Genomic DNA, 20,433 nt, shown 5'->3' with positions numbered 1-20,433 from the left:
CTGCCAAAAAAACCTCATGTCCTAACTGGAGACTGATGGTGAGTTGTTCTTCCCCCGGTAAACACAATCCTCCCTTCAGCATGACCTGTCACTGCTGTTGCTCTGCTGGCCTTCACGGTGTCAATCCTGATTTTTACACCAGCACAACTGATGGCAGAACCAAGAAACCTGCAAGTGAGTCCTAGTGTACTCAAAGCTTGGATAGTTGTTGATATAAAACTAGTCTGTGTTTTCTCTGTCTCATTTACACCGGTCCTGGCTCTCCAAAGGAACTGCTGTAGCTGCTGCCTGGTGTCTCTGGACATGGTACAACTCTCCTGTCCCATCTTCATTGGCAGGATTAGCCTGTGTAATGACAGGCTGATGTGCCAACTTCTCAGCTGGTTTCTTCACGACCACAATCATCTGCTGCTGAGATGCAGCCCAAGTTGATGCTTCCTTCCTAAGGAGCCATCACACATGAATGTCCTCTGCGGGCTGTGCGCTGTAGGCTGCCCACCACAAGCACCCCTTCACCGCTGTGACAAGCCCACGCCCAACAGCATCAACAATTAGAAGGCACCCTGAGGTCCCACAGAGTCAGTGGCTGGCTGATTTCACATGGACATCTCCATTGGCGTTGAAGTGACCTAAGTTATCTTGAAACCAAATGAGATGCCGATGGTGGAGTGAGGGAGGTAAAAATCATGAGTGCTACAGGAGACTGAGATGTTTGTTCCTCGACAACTGTATGCTGGTGCTTGCAAAGCCCTTGTAGGGAATGCTGCAACCCAATTGACCATGAACATCTTCAGCCAAACATGAACACATTCAGACTGCCAGAGCCTTCCTGTTACAAGGTGCATTTGTCCCTTCTCCAACCTCTGTCATGGCTACGACAGGTCACCTCTGGCACCTGCCTATCCCTCAGATCTAAGGAGGTGCAAAGGGAGGTCCCTTAGAGGCACTCATCCTCCACCACTGGCCCAAGTCTTCTGTCACTGCTGCACCAGGTAGCAGCACCCAGCACCATCTCTTTAGCCTCCACCTTTCTGCTTCCCCAGCCTCCTCAGCAGGAGGCAGGTGGGTCAATGGCATCCCCTAGGGCTGAAAACTGGCAATTAAAACCTCCTGGCAAGGGGGTTGCCATCCCACCCCCAGTCCCGGACACGGCATGGGGAAGACCAGGATCCACCGTGGCTGGGCTCTGTGGCAGTGGCAGCCCAGCTCTGGACTCCAGCTGGCCTCTCAAAGAGTTAACGCCAAGCACCAGCCATTAATATTCTCACTGATAACCCCAAATACCAGCCCTGCACGGCTGTCGCTTTCATTAGCGCTGAGAAAATGAGCCCTTCAAAATAGGACAGGCAGCTGGGGGGGCGTGGGGAGGAGGGCTCTGGGGCCAAACACGCAATTTTCCGTGCGATTGACAGATATTAAACCGCCTTCCAGTGACGTCAGGGGTCACTTGGGTGATGGTGAAGGATTCCCCAGCCCCCTTCGGCCCCAAGTGCTCCAGCCCTCCCTGGGTGGGTGCCCCCCACCCTGGTGCTGCTGAAAACCCTGCTGCCACCCGCGCCCCAGCACCGGGGTGCTGCGCTGGCCATTGCCCCGAGCGGCTGCATTCAGGGAGGTGTGCAGGGCGGCTGTCACATTACATCAGTGTCCCAGCCCCGATGCGGTGACTCGATTAAGGTCCTTCGCCGCAGAACCAGTTAAAGAGTCAGCGACTCGCTCAACCGGCTGGGCAGAGCCAGGGGTGATGTGGGCACCGCCAGGCATGGGCACCTCCCAGGGATCGCGCGGAGGAGGAAAGATGGAGTCTAGGGATTTTTTCCTTTTGAAATGTGGAAAGGAAAGCGAGATCCCTGTTCAGCATGTGGGGAAGATCATCTTCCAAATAACCCCTCCAGGTGATGCTGAGCCTGCAGCACCCCAGATCTCCCAAATTTTGCTTTACCATGTGTACGCCCTGAAAAGCCAAGCCCACAGGGCAGGGCTGGGGAAGGATAGCTCAGCCAGGGGTCAGATCTGTTCCTGTCTCCATCACAGCCTCTGAGAGGGTCCTGGGGAAGTTGCCAGAGTCTGGATTATTTTTTCAGCTGTTGCATCTTCCAGTGCTCCAGCTGGAGCTGTCTGCTCTGCATCCCACCTCTGACAGCTGCAGGATGCTGCTGAGGCCAGAGAGGGTGATCTGATGTGATGGGTAAACTGAGGCAGGGGCTGGATGTTTGAGCACACATGTTATCCAAAGTCATTATGGCTTTAGGACTCTTATGAAGCTGTTGGCTTTGTTTTCACAGAAGGTGCTGCTGTTGCAAAGGGTAGCAAGTCCCGTGGCTGGACACACCCTGCTGTGACAGTCTGAGAGGAAAGGACTATACCAATTTGTGGCACTGTGTCTCCATTCCACTCCCATGGTACATGGTGAGGAGCAAGTCATGCAAGATGCAGGGTGTGTGACTGGGCCCTTCATCCACCTTGCACCTGGGAGGCTTTGCCAGTGAAGACTGGGGAAAGAGGGGCTGTTTTGGTGACAGGCACACCTCCTCACCACCAGCAGCCGTCTACAAGGGGCATGCGGTCCAAGCTCTGGTACAAAGGGAGACTGAGGTGACATGGTCACTGGGTTTATCTTTCCCTTGCTAACTAACGGGACTGAAAAAGCTTGTGTTCATGCTGGGTGTAATCTGGGAAATGAAGATCCAATTTGACCCATGCACAGGGTTGACGAAGACAAACCTGTCCATTCCTTGGCATGGCATCTCTCACCGAAGGTAATGAGAACCAGTCATGCTTCAACCTTTCTGGTCTACACAGTCCAGGAAGACACCAGCATGGGTGCTTTTTAGAGGGCTATCACTGGTGGAGCACCAGGAAGCCCAAAGAGTCACTGTTGTGTTTTGGAGGGGTCTGTAGGGTTGAATTTGGCAGAGCTCCATCCTGTGACGTAGGGACCTTATGGTCCTGGGGCTGTCAAGGCACTGGGCTACCCTCTTCCCAGCCTGTAGCCAGCTCCTGCCTTGGGAATGGTGCCCTGGCTTGTGCCTTGTGCATGCCAGAGTGACTGCATGTTCTTCAGGGCATGGTGCTCCTCCCTGCACACCACCAGTGGCATCCTTACAGAGCTGCAGCACACTTGGGACTGGAAGGGGCCTCTGGAGATGGTCTGGTCCCACCCCCTGCTCAAAGCCTACCTCCTCCCTGATCTTTAGGGCATGCCACAGAGCTCTTCTAATCTGCACAAGCAGTAGCTGGTCCCAGAGAGTCTTCTGGCTGCCAGGCATGGGAGCTAGCACGGGACCTCCCTGGAAATGTCCTGCTAAGGGGGCCAGAGCTGTTCACACCCAGCTCTGATGCAGCTGGGAGATGACTGGTGGAGAAGATACACCCATGCCAAGGTGAGCAGCAAGGTGGCATGTGTCCCCCCCCAGGAGACACTGCTGGAGGAAGAGGGGTCTGCAGCTTGCTTTCCACCTCTGCTACCTTCAGGCTGATGCCCCTTGTGCCAGGAAGGCCCAAACCTGGAGACCAGGGACCCAAATCCCTCTCCCCAGCATGAGTGGGGCAGGGGCAGGCGCTGCCTGCAGATCTGGTGCTGTGCTCAGCCCTCACTGTGGAGCAGCCGGCAGCGTGTATGACAAGCCAGACCAGCATGGTGGATTGCAGTAATTATCGTGCCGCCCACAGCTGAAGGGGAGCATATGGTAAGGAAAAGGAAACTAACTTGTATTTTTCCGCACCCCCGGGCTCAGCCTTTCTGGGGCTGTCACAGTCGATTTGTGCTGCCTGAGCTGTTTCGCCCCGGCTGCCTCTGCATCCGGCAGCTCCCTCCCAGGCAGCGGCGAGGCTGGTGCTTGCTGCTCTCGCAGCCCCTTGTGCCGGGGAAGCTGGCTGGCAGCTCCGTGGGCTGCAACCAGCTGTGGTCCTACTCCCCATCCCTGGTGGGATGTGACCAGTGCCATGGTGGGTGGGGAGCTGGACCGTGTGGGGTGGGTGCTTGGGGTGGGGTGGTGGATGCGTCTGCAGCCACGTGGTTAAAAGGGCACCTTGGGGTGCAGGAGGACCTCAAGACACTTGGCTGGAGCCTGACACCCACTCTAGCATACAGCTGGGTTTGGAGAGCTATCTACCGCAGCCCTGGGGTATCCATCAGCTCTGTGCTGTCTCCTGCAGGTGGGTTGCTCCCCACCAGATCTCCACTGCAGCCCCTAAAGGGCACTGCAAGCTCTATGTGGAGCCCTCCCCAAGCCACTGCACTGTGCCAGGGGCAGCAATTCATGAGGGTCTCTCCATTCCAGTGATACCCTGCCATGATGTGGCATCTCAGGTGGCCTCAAGGAGGCCTGGATCTGACTGAGAAGGAAAGCTGCTACCTTAATCCAGAGGTCTCTCCCATTCATCTGTCTACTCCAACTACTCTTGCCAAAAGCAATGGTCAATGTAGCAGGCAACTTGCCTTGGTTTAAGCATGGTGGTTTTCATGTCAGCTTATTGCCAGTGGGGACTTGTCGGGTATGGGGTGAAGTGCAACATCTCTATGAAGAGATGGAGAGTTTCAAAACCCGCCTGGACACAGCCCTGTGCCCCCTGCTCTAGGTGTGCCTGCTCAAGCAGGGGGGTTGGGCAAGATGATCTCCAGAGGTCCCTTCCAACCCCTGCCATTCTGTGATTCTGTGAAGCCGCCAAAAGGTGTTAGGGCGGCTGCTGTGCCATCTGGCATGGACAGGTTTACGATGAAGCTGGCCATGTCAGGAAAAGGATGGTACCAGTGCTGCTGTGGAGTTTCTTCAAGGGTTATGAGCCATGGGAGCCACTATGTGTTGCAGTGCAGGGCTGTGCCAGCAGCTGCCTGGGCAACCTCACCAGTGTAACCAGAGACTGGTTGCATCTGCCAGCTGGGCACAGATTCATCCCTGGAAAGCAAACTTCCATTTTTCATTTAGAAATAGGAATTGGGAGTTCCCAGTTGCATTCCAGACCTGATGCTGCTGCCAAGGGGCTCTTGGAACAGGCTTGACTGAGCCGCTGTTTCTGTGCAACATGATGTGAAACTGTTTTTCTCAACTATTGCTTTTGGAGCCTGATGTCTCACTCTTACAAGGCAACAGCTCACGGCTCCAGTTTGAGACAGAAAGTCTGAAAATGGGGTTGAATCTCTGGGGCGGAGAGGACCACTCAGTCTGGTTGACAGGAGACCTTTGCAGGATGCAACAGCTCAAAAGTCTTCAGGTTGCTGCCCTGATGTTGTGATACACTAGCTCTGGTCACCCAAGTACCAAACAGCGAGGATTTTGGGGTGGGTCTGGTACACACAGGCCATAGGATGCACCACCAGCATTCCAGAGAGTTTTATGTCTTTCGGAGTAAACTCAATGAGCAGGGAGAGCTCAGTCCCCAACAAAGCCCTCACCAAACATCAGTAGAATGAGGGGAAATAAGGAAAACATGGGCCTGCGTACGTGTGCTCTGGAGCTGCCCTTCCCACAGTCGTGGTCACCTTCCTGGGCTCATTTCCAGACCCTGGCAACCACACAGCCAGGAGACCATGGCTGGAGAGAGCAGCCACCAAACTCCTTCCCCTCCTCCAGCAGGAGCATGGTCAGGAGGTGCCTGTGCTGGCCCATCTCAGTCCTGGGCCAATTTGCTGCAGTCCCTATCAGTCACCGGATATTAGAGGAGAGTAGCTCGAGCAGAGGCTGGTGGTTTTTAGGACACATCCCTCCACAGCCCGAAGAGCTGCTGACCTCCTGGGCACGGCGTGAGGTCCATCTGTTGTGTGAGCCTCTAGCCCGGGGACAGATTGCATGACATGGTCCTGAGCATTGCTCAATGCTGGGACCGTGTCTCCCAGGCACGGCTGGCTCCGGCCACTCCCCTCCACTGCCACGATGCTCAGACGGTGCCTCCAGCCCCCCCGGCAGCGGTGCATCTCTCCCCCCCGCTGCTGATTAACATCCCAATTATGCACATATAGAAATAAAAGGGGGCTGTGCAGCCCCTTGGCTCATCGATAACCTGGAGTGGAGGGATGATGTGCACAGATAACATGAGCATCAATTAGTTTCTCTCTAATGGCAGGAGGAGGATTGGGGCTGTTGTGGGGGGGTCATCCTGCAAATGCAGAGCTGGAGCCCCAGGAGTGACCTAGTTTGAGGGGGGTGAAGGGTGCGGCCGTGGTGCAGAGAGCCCTCTCCATGCCTGTGTCCCCTCCTCATGCAGGCTCTTTCCTGCTGTGCACCTTGGGTTTGCCTGCAGGACTCCAAAAGTATAACCCGCACCCGCTGGGCTGCCTTCCCATTTCCTCACCTAGCACAGGAGCCTTTCTTTTGGAAAAAAAATTATTTGGGAGAAAAAACCCAAACCCAAGCTCAGCTCCTCCAGCCAGGGGTGACTAGATGGGAGCTGTGGGGTGGGCTAGGAAGGAGAAGACCCCCGGGAAGATGCAGCTTGGTGCCTCCTCCCCCTGCGGGTCCCTGACCTCCTGTTTGCCTGTCAAGAGCAAACTCCACCACTGAAACACCCCCTGTCAAATTAGTGAGTCAGAAGACGTAAGAGAGACCACCGCTGCTAATTTGTACATTAACTGGTTCTGACAGAAATATTTCACAAGTGAAAAAACAGAAAATGTGCCTCAAGACAATGTGCAACTTCCGTACCAGCAAACTTCTGCTTAACTGTGCGGTGCCCGAGGAGGGGAGACCCTCTGCCCTGACGAGCCCCGGCAGGAGCACGGGGATGGTTTTAGTCCTAGAAGCTGCTCCTAGAGCGGCTGGATCAGGCCCTGAGTCAGGGAGCTGCAAGCAGGCAGCTGTGGCCTCACCAAAATGGCATTGGGGCCAGCAGGTCCCAGCACCACTCCGTCAGCAGGGAAGGGGCTGTAGGGGTGGAAGGGGCTCAGTGACAGCCCCCTCCTCGCCCCGGGGATGGACCCTTTGCAGCACCCCTCCATCACCCACTCTGCTTGCAGCAGCTCCCTGGGCTGGGGTCTGCTCCTTCTTGTCCCCTGCCCCAGGGTATGGCCTGTCAGGGCTGTCCCTATCATCATCACATGGGATGAGCCATGGGCTGTAGGCTACAGCCATCCTGCTGGGAAAAGCCACCAGTGCAGGCAGCTCCCAGCCATGCCCAACCGAACTCCACTGTGCCCCAAGGGAGAGAACCAGCATGCCAAGCCCTCCTCAGCACGCATGGGAACATCCCTGAGCCATCCCGTCCTGTTGCCCAGCACTGCCGTCTCCTCTCACAAGCGTGTGATCGCAGTGGTGGCCAAAGCTGGTGGCCAAGGCCCGTGCCGAGCAGGACCCCATCCTGCCACACTGATGTGCCGAGAGTGAGCAGCTGCCTGACAGGGATGCCACCTGGCCCCTCGCCGTGACCTCTCACCCTGCCCTGTCCTTCCCTGCATGGGTGCTAGCCAGGGCTGGCACCGGTGCATGGCGGGGCGTGAATGGGAGCTGGCGCGGGGCTGAGCTGGGTCCTCAGGCCAGCAGCATCAAGCACATGATCTGTTGTGGCAGCTTCTCTGCAGCCTGGAGCCAGCCCCGAGCGAGCACTGATGATGGCTTTAATTGCTTTCAGATTCGATAGCCCAGCCCATGACAGCCAGGGCAGCGTGGCCACCACAGCCCCAGCTGTGCCAGCTGGCCCCAGACCCTGGCACAGCCCCTTGCCCAGCCACCTTTGGATGGAAAGGCCAGGCAGGAGGAGGAGAGGACTCGCCCTGGACTGGGGCTTTCCTTGTCATCCCAGCAAAGACTTCTCTGTGGCCTGCCTGTGCTTATGGTCCGGATGGGGGTGGATGCCTGCATCGACCCCTGAGCCTCATCCCTGGGGAAACCCACCCAGTGGCCAGCACAGCCCCCTGCGATGCCATCACAGCCCTGCTGCGAAGCCACCTGGCAATGTGCCACTGTGACACTGCGACCCCCAGCTGAGAACCCCACAGCAGCCCCACCACCACTCTCAGGGTGCAGCTCTGCTGTACGCCCATTCGGGGGGGGGGGGGGCATGTCAGAGGGCTCTGCTTACCCATCAGAGCTGGGGACACAGAGAGTCCGTGATGCAGCCATGATGCCCAGGCCTCTTTGGTGGCAGCATGTGGCCCCTGCCCATTGCCTGCATGGCCATGTCAGGGGGCTGACCCTGGGCAGTGGGGTGTGCCCAGGCCTGACCCAGACCTTGGGGGCTTCTCTCCCATCTGAAGGTCCACTGTCCCCCACCCTAAGGTTCTCCCCCTGGCCGATGGTTGTTGTGTGGGGAGCCAAGGATCTCCAGAGTGGGGGTGGGAGGGGCTGCTCAGCACCTGCAGTGGCACCCATGGGCTAGCCCTGATGCAGTGGTTCCTGTGCTTACATCTTCCTCCTCCTCCTCCCCCAGAGCACTACCAGACTTTGAGCTGCTTCCCGTGGCTCCAGCCCAGACCATGTTGGTGCAGGCAGCTGCCGGCAATATCTCTAATGGCTCCCTGCCTGCCAGGCAGCCAGTGTGCTCAAGGGGAGCAGGGTGAGCACCCTGGCACCCAGAGCATGGGTGGGCCATGTGTCCTTGGTGAGTAGGACCAGGCAGGACCCCTGGCCCCAACAGCACCAGCTCCCGCCGGGGATGCCAGGGTTGGCGTGGGGTCACCTTGTGGGCAGCGTCCTGTTCCCCCCCCAGCCCCCACCCTGGTGTCTGCAAGCTAGGCAGCAGCAGGCAGTGGCTGGTGCGTGCAAGGGTGAAGGCAGTGGTGGGCTCCTTCATTGCTCGCCAGCTCCTGGCAGAGCATCAGGTTCGGCTGAGGATGATGAGGGGGCCAGGAGCTGGGTGGGTGGTGCAGAGCCTCCTGCTCGGCTGAGCCGGAGTGGTTGCTCACACCCCTGATCCATTATTGCGGGCAGTGCCAGCAGGTGGTCCAGGGCAGGGACTGCATTATTGACGAAGGGGAAGGCAGATCCCGATGCAGGCAGCAGCGGTGCAGGCAGGGCCCCCTCCTGCAGCACTCAGCCCCGGGCAAAGCACTTTGCCTGTGCCGCAGAGCCGCAGAGCAGCCAGGCCTGGCCTGGGGCGGCCGGCCCAGCAGCCGCAGCCACCGCAGAGCACTTTGGCAGCGGCCTGTTCCCACAGTTGCAAAACATCCTCCTTGCCCCGGACGATGCCAGGCTCGGGGCACCCCGGGGAAGGTGGCATGGGTTGGCAGCCATGCCCTTGCAGACCCTACTATGATGCCGGCACTGCAGCTCTGCCCCTCTCCAGCCCAGTGCAGCGCTGGTACTGCTCTTTTTTAAGCCTCCCTCTGTCTCTAGGCGGAGATTTGTGGCGTAAAATGCACAATATGTTCTATCTGCCCTGTGGGAACCATAAAATATTCACCAGCAGCTCCCATTATAGTCAGAGTGAATCACAGAGAGTGCTCGAGCCCTCGCTCCTTGATGTGCCCCCTCCCTGCACAGCCCCGGTGTGGCTGCAGGGCCCAAGCGGTGGCAATGCCAGGGCCTGACGAGCAGCTAGTGCCCACCTGGATCCCGCAGCAACGATCCACATTTCCACCTCTGGTCCTGGGAGACACCCCTGGACTCGGCAGGTCAAGGGGTGGTGACCATGCCGATGGGACAGCAAATGCCTTCACCTGCCTGAGCATCCTCATGGCCACGCAGGGAGGAGCAGCATCGACCCCGTGCATGGAGGGGACCGGTGCTATGGGCAGCAGTAGCGTGGTAGGCTCATGTGTCCACAGCTCTCCCAGTCCTACCAAGTGTGACCTGGCGTTCCCAGGGGTGATTTGGGCTGTCACTTGGTTTTTTGTAGCCATTATCCCTTGATTAGAGTCTTACAGCTCTTCCAGGGCCTGGCAGGACAGCCCCTGCCTGCTTGCTACCTTCGTTGTCACACATGTGCTCCAGCCTCTATGCTGTTCATATGGATTGGTACAACAGCACTCCTCCTCCCTCTCCCCCCGTCCTGCTGTCCGTCCTTCCCTTCTGACCCACCGCTCGCACTGCCTGTCCCCAACTCCCCCTTCAGACCTCAGGGTGAAGACATGATGGAGGCAAGGGATGACAAATTCATTGATGAATCAACACACTACTCCAAAGCTGATGTGTCAAATACAATTATATCTTTTGACACACAGTTATATGTCATTATAAAGCAGTTAATGCTGGCTCAACCCTCGTGAATCACACACAATTATGGCTTGATGTCACCTCACTCTCCCCCACAGCCACTGCTCTTGGCCATTGCCCTATTAGTGGCCCTGGGGGTGTCCTGAGGGCTCCCAGTGGCTCGGGGCCACGAGCAGTGTTGCTGCCATCCACACACCTGCTCCTGGGAGATGCTTTCCTCTCCATGCACCAGCCAACCCAGTGCCTGAGCATCCCTGGCTGCACTGGGCACTTCTTTGCCGAGCTCCTGGCATGGCAGGATTTTCCCCCAGCACGCTGGCTGGTGGGGGGCTCGCCAAGGACGTGGCTCTGGAGAGCCATGGCCTGCAGGGAAGGCAGGACACAGTTGCCCACCCGGGCTGGCCACACAGCCACCATCATGACAAGGGCCACCACCAGGTCACTGGGCTAAGATGTCCGAGCGTGTCCTTGGCATTGATCAGCACAGAGCTGAGGTGGGGGGACAACCCATTCCTGCATAGGGCAGACCCGTGGTGGCAACTGGCAGTGGTTTTAGCCATGCAACCCTCTCGGCATCCCTGGGAGGGACCGGGCAGGAGGAAGCAGGGCCCACGCAGGCAGCCTGCCCACAGAGGCGAGGGCAAGGGGCTGTGCAGCCGTGAGGGTTAAACCCTGCCTCTGCCGACACAGCTCCTCTCCCTGAACAGACTGAGGGGAGAGGAGGGGAGCGCAGCAGTGCCCTCCCCGCCAAAATTAACTCTCCATCTGTTTCTCCCTGGCTGAGGCTGATGGCTTGTGACAGGGCCTCCTGAATGCAAAGATGTTTCGCCTGGAAAAATCTATTACAAGTTGCTGTAAGAAAGACCGAAATCCTCTCCTTCTGTCTCTCCGTACTGGTCTCAAGGTGCCCACCCCGGGCAAGAGCGGGCTGGCGTGCAGCCGGCCGCCTCCGCTCAGCCGGAAAGCTCTCCCCAGCGCCAGCCTGCCTTGCCCCCGGCCCAAATGGGGAGGCGGGAGAGAGGGTGGGTGCTGCCCTGGGTGGTGAGGAGGATGGAGAAACTGCTCCTTCTTCCTCAACCAGGACACGGTGTTGGTGAAGCACCAGACATGGCCCTGGCATCATCACACCCCTCGGCCATCCTGGAGCCTGTTGTGATGTTTATGGGGAATCTGAGGCAGGAGCTGCCCTGCCTATCGGCTGCTGCCCGACTCTGGCTGGGACAGGGAGCTGGAGCCCCTGCCCCAGCCAGGCAAGCAGCGGATGGGCAGTGGGCAAGCAGAGAGCAGGCAGCGACTGGGCAGCGGGCAGGCAGAGAGCAGGCAGCAAGCAGGCAGCAGCCAGGCAGTTGGTGGGCAGCGGGCAGACAGCGGCTGCCCTCTCCCGGCCACGGCACAGCCCTGCTCGGCACTGGGAGAGGGAACATGCTGTTTGATTTATGGGAGTTTCTGGATTGCACTCTATTTCGTCCCATTCTGCTCCCCTGTGCATCCCTTCCCGGCCCCCATGCCATGAAGCGCAGCCAAAGAAACCTGAAACTCAATTTCACGTTTTTTTTGTGCTCAGGTCTACTTTCAGGGCACTAACAGACACCCACTGCTCCATATAAATGGCTTCAAGACTCTTTGTCCCCAAAATCTCATAGTGAAGAGCTGGCCAGCACCCCTTCCCCACTGTCCCTCCCGGCACCACAGCTGAGCACAGAGAAACCAGGCAGCTTCAGTAAAAAACAAAACTTTATTTGGTCCATCAGAACCTGAGTTTGAAAACCACCCTTGGATAATTCATATCATACAGGGATTACTGATCTGATTTACAGTTGATAAAATATCCTATGTTTCTTAAGAGCTGGAGAGTATTTACAGGGTTAAAAATATTCACAGCTCAGAAAGACAAAGAGAGGAAAAAAGTGAAGGACACATCATCTTGAGGAGGAAGGAGAAGGGAAGAGAGAAAACGGATCAACAAACGAAAATACGGACAGAGCTTGGCTCAGCAGCCCCAGCTGGGAGGCCAGGAGGGTGCCAGGGCAGCCACCCCCTGCCCAGCCCTCGGCTCCCTGGAGCGGGAGGGAAGGACAGAGGGACTCACTGGGCAAAGCCCACAGCCTGCACTTTGCCCTGCCCAGGCTGGCTGGGTGCAGGATGTGGGGTGCAAGATGCCCCCCAGCATGGTCCCTACCGGATCAGGGCCCAGCATCTCCTACCATCCCCCCCCAGCAACCTGGGAAGGAAAGGGTAACACCAGGGGACCCCCAAAACACACACACACACACTTACACACACACACGCCCGCACCAAGACACAATCCCCTGAAACCATGGGGTCAGCCCCTGCCACGGGGCACTGGCCAGGGCCAGCAACACCCTAAGGCTCTTACAAGCCTTTGCCTTGTGCTCACTACCTTCCATGGGGCTTGGCCTCTGAAGGACGGGGCTGTCTGCTCCTCCTCCCTGGCACACGGCAATGTGGTAAAGCCATGGGGAGCCTCTCCCCGAACCCTATGTCTGCACCTGCTGCCCTCCACCCCTTACCTCCACAGGGCATGGGGACAGGGGACCCCTGCAGGGCAGTGCCCTGGGGACTGAGCCCAGCTCGGAACACATGGCTTCTCTCCAGGCACTGCTTTCAGCGGCTGCCTTTGCATAGTAACACTTGTGTGATGAGTTGAAGGGGGTCCCTACTGCCACAGCCCCCCCACGAGCATCACCCCATGACCCTGTTCCCTGCTCTGGAGCAGCAGCAGAGGAGGGCACCTCTGCATTTTGCCCCGAGGTATGGTGAACACCCGGCAGCAGCAGCCTTCTAAAATAGCCCAGCGCCCTCTCCTCCCCAGCCCCAGCACCCAGGACAGCCAAGGCGGATGCGGGTCCAGGCGCCAAAGTGGACCCCGATCATAAGCAGCCAGCATGGGCAGCACCACAGCGGGGTGACCCCAGCACTCCCCGGCCCACCTACAGTACCTTGGTGCCACACTGGTCCTGGCAGCGGACAATGGGGGGAACAAGACAGTGGGAAGGACCTGGGGACAGACGGAGGGTCACACAGATGGACAGACATCAGAGGTATATTCTTTTTTTTGCAGCGCCAGGGCCCTGGCACCACGGGAAAGAGCAGAGTCCTGAGCGTGGTGCCTGGGAAGGGCCTTGAGAGCAATCTCCAGCCCCCTCCACGGCTCCCACAGCCCCCCACTGCAAGCCTGGGGCAGGCCGAGGGCACTGGGCCCCAGAGCGGGTATGGGGCAGGTGGGATCCTGAGATGGCCCCATGCCCCCAGCTGCTCCTTATTAAAGTGCACGGGGCGCCAGTGGTGCCAGGGTGGTGGGCAGAGCTGCTCCTGGCCCTGAGAGCTCGCCCTGGCCCCGCGGCATGGGGCAAAGTGCTGGGTGTGATGCTTCAGCTCTGCCCCACTGCTCAGCGCTGACAGCTCGGGGAACGACCCCAGGCCAGAGGCTTGGTGAAAATAACGGGGGAGCAGAGCAGGGAGGGGGAGGCGCTTTGTCATAGGGGCCGTGGGCCGTGGAGCCCAGCAACCTCGGGTGTGAGCAGAGGGTTGTGGGTGCCCTTCGTCGACATCCAGTCATTGAGGAAGGCCTGGGTGGCTTTGCGGTGAGCCAGGCGGTGGGTGATGGAGAAGCCAGCATTACCCTCCAGCTGGGAGAGGATCACCAACACCTGCCTGTGAAAAGAGTGATGGACTCAGGGCCAGGCAGCTGCCCCTGCCTCAGCAACCCCACCACCTCCTGCCTGTCACCCCAGTGCCCACCCTCTTTCCGTACCTCCCTGCCAGCCCCAGGCTCTGCCTTGCTCCAAGCTTCCCAGGGGCCAACAGCACCAGGCCCTGCTCTCAGCGGGCAGCCCCCCACCAACCCACCCCTGCCTACCCCGGACCTGTGCAGGGGGGGCACGCTGTCCTGCGTTTTGAGGCTGCCACGTGTGGAGACGACGTTGAAGCTGTCGGTGCAGTCACACTGGACGTGCAGGTAGGACTTGGGGTGCCGGTTCTCCACCACCACAATGAGACCTGCCCAGCCGTGTGTCAAATAGTAGCAGGTCATCCCCTCACGGCCCTGGGGTAAACAGCAGGGTCAGGGGTGTGAAGCCTCTGGGCACCCCTGCCTCCAAATCTCACCCCCTGGAACAGCACCTTCCACCTCCAGCCAAGGACTGCCCATCTGCTGGGGTAGCCCATGCTTCCCCAGGGAGCAAAGCGGGTGGGTGTCCATGTGGTAGGAGGGGACTAGGCGGCAGCCAGCACTGGCACAGCCCTGCCTGACTCCTGCCAGACCGAGGATACAGCAGAGGCAGGGTCCAGGCTCCTGCTGGCACCATCACCCCCATCCCTTCCAGCCCCTGCCCCATGCCACCTGCGCCCACCTCGTGGCGCTCGCCCTTGTTCTCGGTCAGCAGGATGATGGCATCAGCCAACGTGGTGGGCTGTGCCTCCACCTGCTCCACCATCACCAGTCGGGAGCTGTAGATGGCCAGGATATAGCTGGAATAATCAGTGGCTGGTCGGCTGCTGGTGGGACTGGATGCTGTGGAGACACATGGAGGAAGGAGGGGAGGGATCGGTGAGACTGTCACCAAGCCCACAACCCCCAAGAGCAGGGTGCTGCTGGGTTGCTGCACATGCAGGCAGCCTCGACCCCCGGCAAGGTCCCCACTGTGAAGATCAAGGGCTTTGTCACCTCTGCCTCCCGCAAGGTCTCTGCCAGCATTACTGTGGGGAGGGCAGCCCAGCCCCTTACCCTGGGCGGCGGCAGGCCCTGCCAGGGCGGCGCTCCAGTGGTTGAAGGCACAGCACACAACAGCGTACTCGCCCGGCTCCAGCATGACGTCGCAGTTGACGAACTTCTTGACAGCTCGTTTGCTGTGAGCCATCAGCCGGCCCAGGCTCAGCTTGTTCCCGCTGGTGAAGGTGGCCCGGAAAACCATGATGCATAGATCCAGCAAGTGACTGTCCACCATGTCTGACCGCCTGCGCCGGGAGGGGAAGAAGGGTCAAACATCACCTAAGCGCCCTGCCGCGAAGCACGTGGAGGTCACAGGCAGGATGGTGGATCCAGTGAAAGAGTCCTCCCGCTGCCCCAAGTGCCCAGCCCCAGGAACCAGTGTGTATTCAGGGCTTGGGCTACAGCAAAAATATGAGCAGACCCTGAGAACTAGAGAAACAGCAGTGGGGGCCCATTGCCTGGGATGGCATGGGATGAGAGGGCAATGTGTTTGGGATTTCTCCTGGGTCCGGGTCACTGCCTGCAGCCCATGCGCTGCCCAAGCTCACCTGCTGCCCTCCTGGAAGAGGGCAAACTCCAGGGCGGCACGCTCCAACACCGTCAGCGATGTCACTGTCACTGGCCCGTTGGCCTTATTGGGGAACATGCCCTGCACACGCACCTCGTGCCAGTCTGAATGGAGCTTGCAGATATCCACGGAGTCAAAATACCTGTGGGAAAGCTGGGCTCAGCCTCAGCAGGGTCCTCTGCAGGTACAGTGCTCTGCCCCCATGCCCCAGCACGCTGCAGCTCATGCAGCCGGGAACAGCAGGCACCGGCAGGTCACCCTCACCCCCCTGGGGATGCCCAGTCCTGCCTGCCCCATCTTGACCCCCATGTCCCATTTTCTGTCTCCTGCCTGGTTTTCCACCCCACAGCCTCTGCCTCCTGGGCACTACCGTACTTAATGAAATCGCTGTACTCCATCCAGAAGACACCCTCGCTGCTGCCGTGGGGCATTAGGTCATGACGCAAGGGAGCCGGCCAGTGTGGCCACTCGTCGGACCAGCTGCCGTTCCAGGAGAAGCGGCCCCAGGGGTTTCGGAGCCGCAGTAACCTGGGGGAAGGGGAAAAACGGTGTCAGAGGCCCAAGAGGAAGGAGAGTGCAGAGAAGATCACCTCTGAGATGATCTGCCAGCTCTGCAGACCCAGCCAGCCCCCTGTAGAGGGCACCATGTCGCCTCTGCCCCTGCCTTTCCAAGTCCTCACAGCATCCTAGATCTAATTTGCCGCCCCCACATGCCCACGTCCTGCAGCTCTGGACCGGCTGTAGCTCCCTCTGCCCTTCCCTGCCCAAAGGGCCTCCAGCCAGGTGCTGCGGGGAAGGGGCTCAGCGGAGAAGGGGCTGCTGAGTATGTGCCTGGAGCTGCACAAGCCCAGGAGTGACATGGATGAAAATGGGGCTTCATATAGCACCCAGGCCATCAGGGGCAGCACCCCTTTCATCTCCCCACCCTCCAAAGGTGAGAAGGATGCCCTGATTGCTTCATTGAGTTGAAAGAGCTCAACTCAATCCTCTGCATCTTGTAGAAGACCAGGTGAACCATTCTGTACCATAGGGCATCCTGCAGCAAAGCGGCTCCGGACATGAAGCCAGTGCCAGGCAAGGACAGCTTATATGACAACAGCATTTACATGACACCCTGAGATGGAGAAACAGCCCTCGCTGGCCATGAGGACGGGACACCAAAGAGTCCTCAAGGTCTTGCACTCAATTATCTCTCCCAGGGTTTCTGCTCAGGCCGTTGGCAGGAACATCAGCTGTAACATGTCAGCCTCCACCCTGAACTCACCTGAAGCCTTGGACATCCCGCACATCCAGGATGGAGTAGGCGTGCCGTGGACGCAGACCCATACTCTCGTAGACCATGTCATCCACTTTCATGTTCCCTCCGCCACAGGATGCGCCCATAAGGAACCTGTACAGGGGACAGCAAAACCCTCAGTGTCCTGCCAGGCCTGGCATGGAGGGGAAGCTCGTCCCTACTGCTCAAGGTGTGGGACAGATTCCCCCCCAGGAGGCTCCTGGATATTCCCTCTCTGCAGCAACACTGTAAACCTCCCCGGAGCAGTGCCCAGACCCTGCCTGCCAGAGCTCTGCCTGGGCAGCAGTGAGCTCCCTCCACCTGCTCACACGCATGCTTGAGTGCAGGCTCCATGGGAAGCTTCTCTAGCAGTGCCCTCACCTGCAGGGCTGAAAGCCCTGCCCATGCATAGCAGAGATTTGCCCAAACCTTGCCTGTTTTCTGCCAGGCCCTGGGGTCCTGTCTGTCTCTGGTGGCTGGCAGGGCTCAGCCACACAGAACGGCAAGTGGTACGTCTGCCTCTACTTCGCAGGCAGCTGGTCCTTTCTGCAGGGGTGACAACAGGCTATTCGGGGCAGGAGGTCTCCACTAGCCAGACTTGCAGGGACACCACATGCTGGGACCCATCAGCCTCCCATGTAGCCCTGTACTGCAGGCTGGCAGGAGCAACCCTGCCTTCAGCCAACCAAACTGCCCTCCTGCTCCTCTTGCAGGAATGATAAGCAAGAGAACTTTGCTTTTGCTTTGCCTCCTACAGACTGCCCATAGTCATGCCCAGATATGACCAGCAAAGATGCCCTGTATGGGTGGGAGACAAGTACAGGGTCAAGCACTTAACAATACAAAAAAACTCAAAGCAAAGTAAGCAGGCTCAATGCCAGCCAGCCACTTCAAAACTCCTGTAAGACAGCAGTAAAGGTGAACAGAGAATCCACCAGGATTTTAATTTCATATGAAAGTTAAACAAAGGAGAAATAATTTCATAGAGCTTAGAGGGGGAGCTCCATCAACACTCCAGATTAATGCCAAGGGTGGTGGACTGCACCCTAGGTAATGCACCTCTCCTCTGAGCCTCTACAAAGGAGAGCGGTCCCCCTTGCCCCCCTCTTCAAGCATCCATGCTCCTGCCACAGTGCCCTCCTGCCTCGTCTTACCCAGCCTCCTTAGAACTCAGCATTTTGGCCCAGATGAGGTCAGTGTCAATGGGCTCCTCGCGAGGGTTAGTGGAGCTGACCTGCAGCATCAGGCTCTCGCAGGGGGCACCCGTTAGTGTAGCCAGGCCTTCAATAGCACGCCCTGCCTGGAGGGCAAAGTACGAACCATGAAGCTTGGCCAGCGCCTTCTCAATGAGGGCGACCCACAACTGCTTCCTCTGGGCCTGCAGAGAGAGAGAGAAGCATGTCATGAGCTGCCCCAGGCAGGAGATGGGAAAGAAAAAGGCAGTGCACACAGACAAGGCAAAGCCCCACTCACTGACCCCTGCCAGCCCTCCCACTGCGATGGGAGACGGAGAGACAGGAGCAGTAAGGCCAAGCTCCCAGGAGCTTGTCTGCATGAGGCCAAGAGCGACCCCATTCACTGGCTGCTCAGTGTTTTGCTTGCACAGTTTAATTCCTCTTGGGAAAATGTCCTGGAGTGAACACCAAGAGACCTGGATGCCAACAGAGCTGCACCCCGGGGTGCTCAGGCAGTCAGGCTGGCAGTGGTGGATGTCCATCTTGTAACCTAACAGTCCCTTCCTTCTGCTTCAACCTGGATTTAAAAATGTTTAATAATGGAAGAGGATATGGAGCCCATCTGGAACAGCTGCACACCGTTGCAAACCAAAACCAACACACCTTTGGCGGAAGAGGCTGCCTAGAGCACGCATGGCTGTGGGACTTAATGGATTTTACCCATCGAACAGAGGTGTTGTTTCAAGGACAAACTCCAAAAACTCCCAGGCAGACGGACAAAGTCCTCTACTCCAGCACAGGGACAGTGGTAAGATGTAATGAGAAAATGCAAGTTTTGCAGGAGGGAAACTCTCCCTGGAGTAGCTTTACTTTGGTGCCAAGCTATTGCTTTTGGCATCACTAGGCTGATAATGGATTCAGAAAGAAATGCAGAAGCTGCATTAATGCACCCAGAGGTCTGCAAAGCCTCCACTGGCCACGTCAATGCAGGCTCAGGGTGCAGACTTGACCTCTATGTCCAAGCCACCATTGTGGGTCTTTGGCGTGCCGCAGGGTGCAGTCACCAGCCACACTTTACTCCTGGGAATATTCAGGCTGGGGGAAAACGCTTCCGCCCCAGCCCCTGCCTGCAGGGAGGACACAAAGAGGAAGGTGTACGAGGGCAGAAGGCAAGGAGACATTTTCTGGCCTCCGGGTCAAATTGGGTTCAGTACCCAGTGCTTGGAAGGCAGCAGGAGAAAAGCACTGTCACACTGTGACTGTGTGCAACTCACAGGTGGCAGCCAAGAGCCGGGAGAGGAAAGGAGGGCAGTGAAGGTTTCTTTCCAATGGATAAAGAAAGCTTACAAGTGCTTTTCACTGTTTTTTGAGTCCCTCACTCAACAAAATTCATGTTGTTTTTTTCTGCCTGATCTGCAGCCAGGGAGCTCTGATAAGAGCCTGGTTTTCCTTTATTTTTAAAACTCTCATTTTTCCATTTTTAGCCCCCACATTCAGTTCACACAGCTAAACACTTGGCAGAAAAATCTTGTCACGATTCAGATGCCTCTGGAAACAAAGGCAAGGCAAGCCCAGTCCATGTGAAAACCTTAAATTAAAAAAAAAAATAATTTAAAAAGTCAAAAAAAGCACACTTGAAATTTTAAGAGAGGAAAGATGGATGGAAAAGAAAAAAAACCAAGACAGGCAAACTTATGCTGAAAATCATGTGTTTGACTGGATCCTCACTGTCTACTGTGAGGCAAAATGTAGACACAGACTCCTTCTTCCCCTCTCCAAAGATTCTCCTTCCAGCAGCGCTGGCAATGATTTTGCCCCACTCAGTGTCCCTGGGGGGAATCACCCATTCTGCTGAGGAAGCAGTGAGGCAGCACAGGCTTGGCAGTGCCGTACCTGTGCCTGCACAGTGCGAAGCCCCTGCCCGGACCCCTGCCCCTCTGCCCAGAGCCAGGGATAAGGGCTCAGGAGGTGGTGCTGCCAGCCGTGCCAGGACTGCCACCCCGTAAGGCTCGTTAGCTCTGATGCAATTATCAGTTGCCCCAGGACTGGGCCACCTTCATGCTGTGGAGGGCTCAGGTCACTGAGCTCACACAGGCTGGGGACTGTGCAAGCTGTATTGACATTAAAGTTCCCCAAATATTCTTTTTCTGGGCCCTGTTTCCCCAGCCAGAGTCCTGTCCTGACACCTGCAGCTCACACAAATGTGGTTTGGGGCTGCATGTACTTTAAAACAGAGAATTGGGATTTGCAAAACGAAGTCCAACCCAGTGGTCCTGGGTCCCTGTCTCCTCCTGACAGCAGCACTTTGTTTTGTTTGGCAGATTTTCCTGCCTGAGTTTCAATAAAGACGTTCTCAGTCTCCTTCATGGATGTGATCCCAGCAAGTGCCCCTGGGCCTGGCAGGCAGGGCAGGGCGTAATGCACAGTGACGTCCCAAAGTGGCTGAGGGAGCTTCGTTAATCCTAGCAGATGCCATGAGTGTGCTCAAAGCAACCAGGCACTGGCTTGAAACAGGCTGATTTGTTGTGCAATCCCCTCCCTCTCCACAGTCCCTCCCTGGCAAAGCCAAGCTGCCAGACCGCCCTGCAGAGGAAAGAAAC

At 57.7% G+C, this 20,433-nt stretch overlaps 1 protein-coding gene across 8 annotated transcripts in view; it reads right to left on the bottom strand.

Annotated features, from left to right (window-relative positions):
* Positions 1 to 11,798: 11,798 nt before the first annotated feature.
* Positions 11,799 to 20,433, bottom strand: part of CAPN15 (calpain 15) — a 60,277-nt gene continuing 51,642 nt past the window's right edge. For 7 of the 8 annotated variants that reach the window (XM_064462206.1, XM_064462202.1, XM_064462205.1 and 4 more), the window contains 8 exons: positions 17,813 to 18,036; positions 16,647 to 16,772; positions 15,758 to 15,910; positions 15,363 to 15,524; positions 14,830 to 15,059; positions 14,456 to 14,616; positions 13,970 to 14,148; positions 11,799 to 13,757 (listed from right to left, as the gene is read on the bottom strand). In XM_064462206.1, the coding sequence (XP_064318276.1) occupies positions 13,580 to 13,757; positions 13,970 to 14,148; positions 14,456 to 14,616; positions 14,830 to 15,059; positions 15,363 to 15,524; positions 15,758 to 15,910; positions 16,647 to 16,772; positions 17,813 to 18,036 (1,413 nt within the window). In that variant the 3' untranslated portion in view covers positions 11,799 to 13,579. Of the gene's footprint in view, positions 13,758 to 13,962; positions 14,149 to 14,455; positions 14,617 to 14,829; positions 15,060 to 15,362; positions 15,525 to 15,757; positions 15,911 to 16,646; positions 16,773 to 17,812; positions 18,037 to 20,433 lie in introns of all 8 variants that reach the window. The other variant, XM_064462204.1, reaches the window with a different exon arrangement.

Source organism: Phalacrocorax carbo, chromosome 10 (assembly GCF_963921805.1).
Source record: "Phalacrocorax carbo chromosome 10, bPhaCar2.1, whole genome shotgun sequence".
NCBI classification, from domain to species: Eukaryota; Metazoa; Chordata; class Aves; order Suliformes; family Phalacrocoracidae; genus Phalacrocorax; species Phalacrocorax carbo.
Note: the sequence above shows the minus strand (reverse complement) of the source record. Positions and strands in the feature narration are given on the sequence as shown.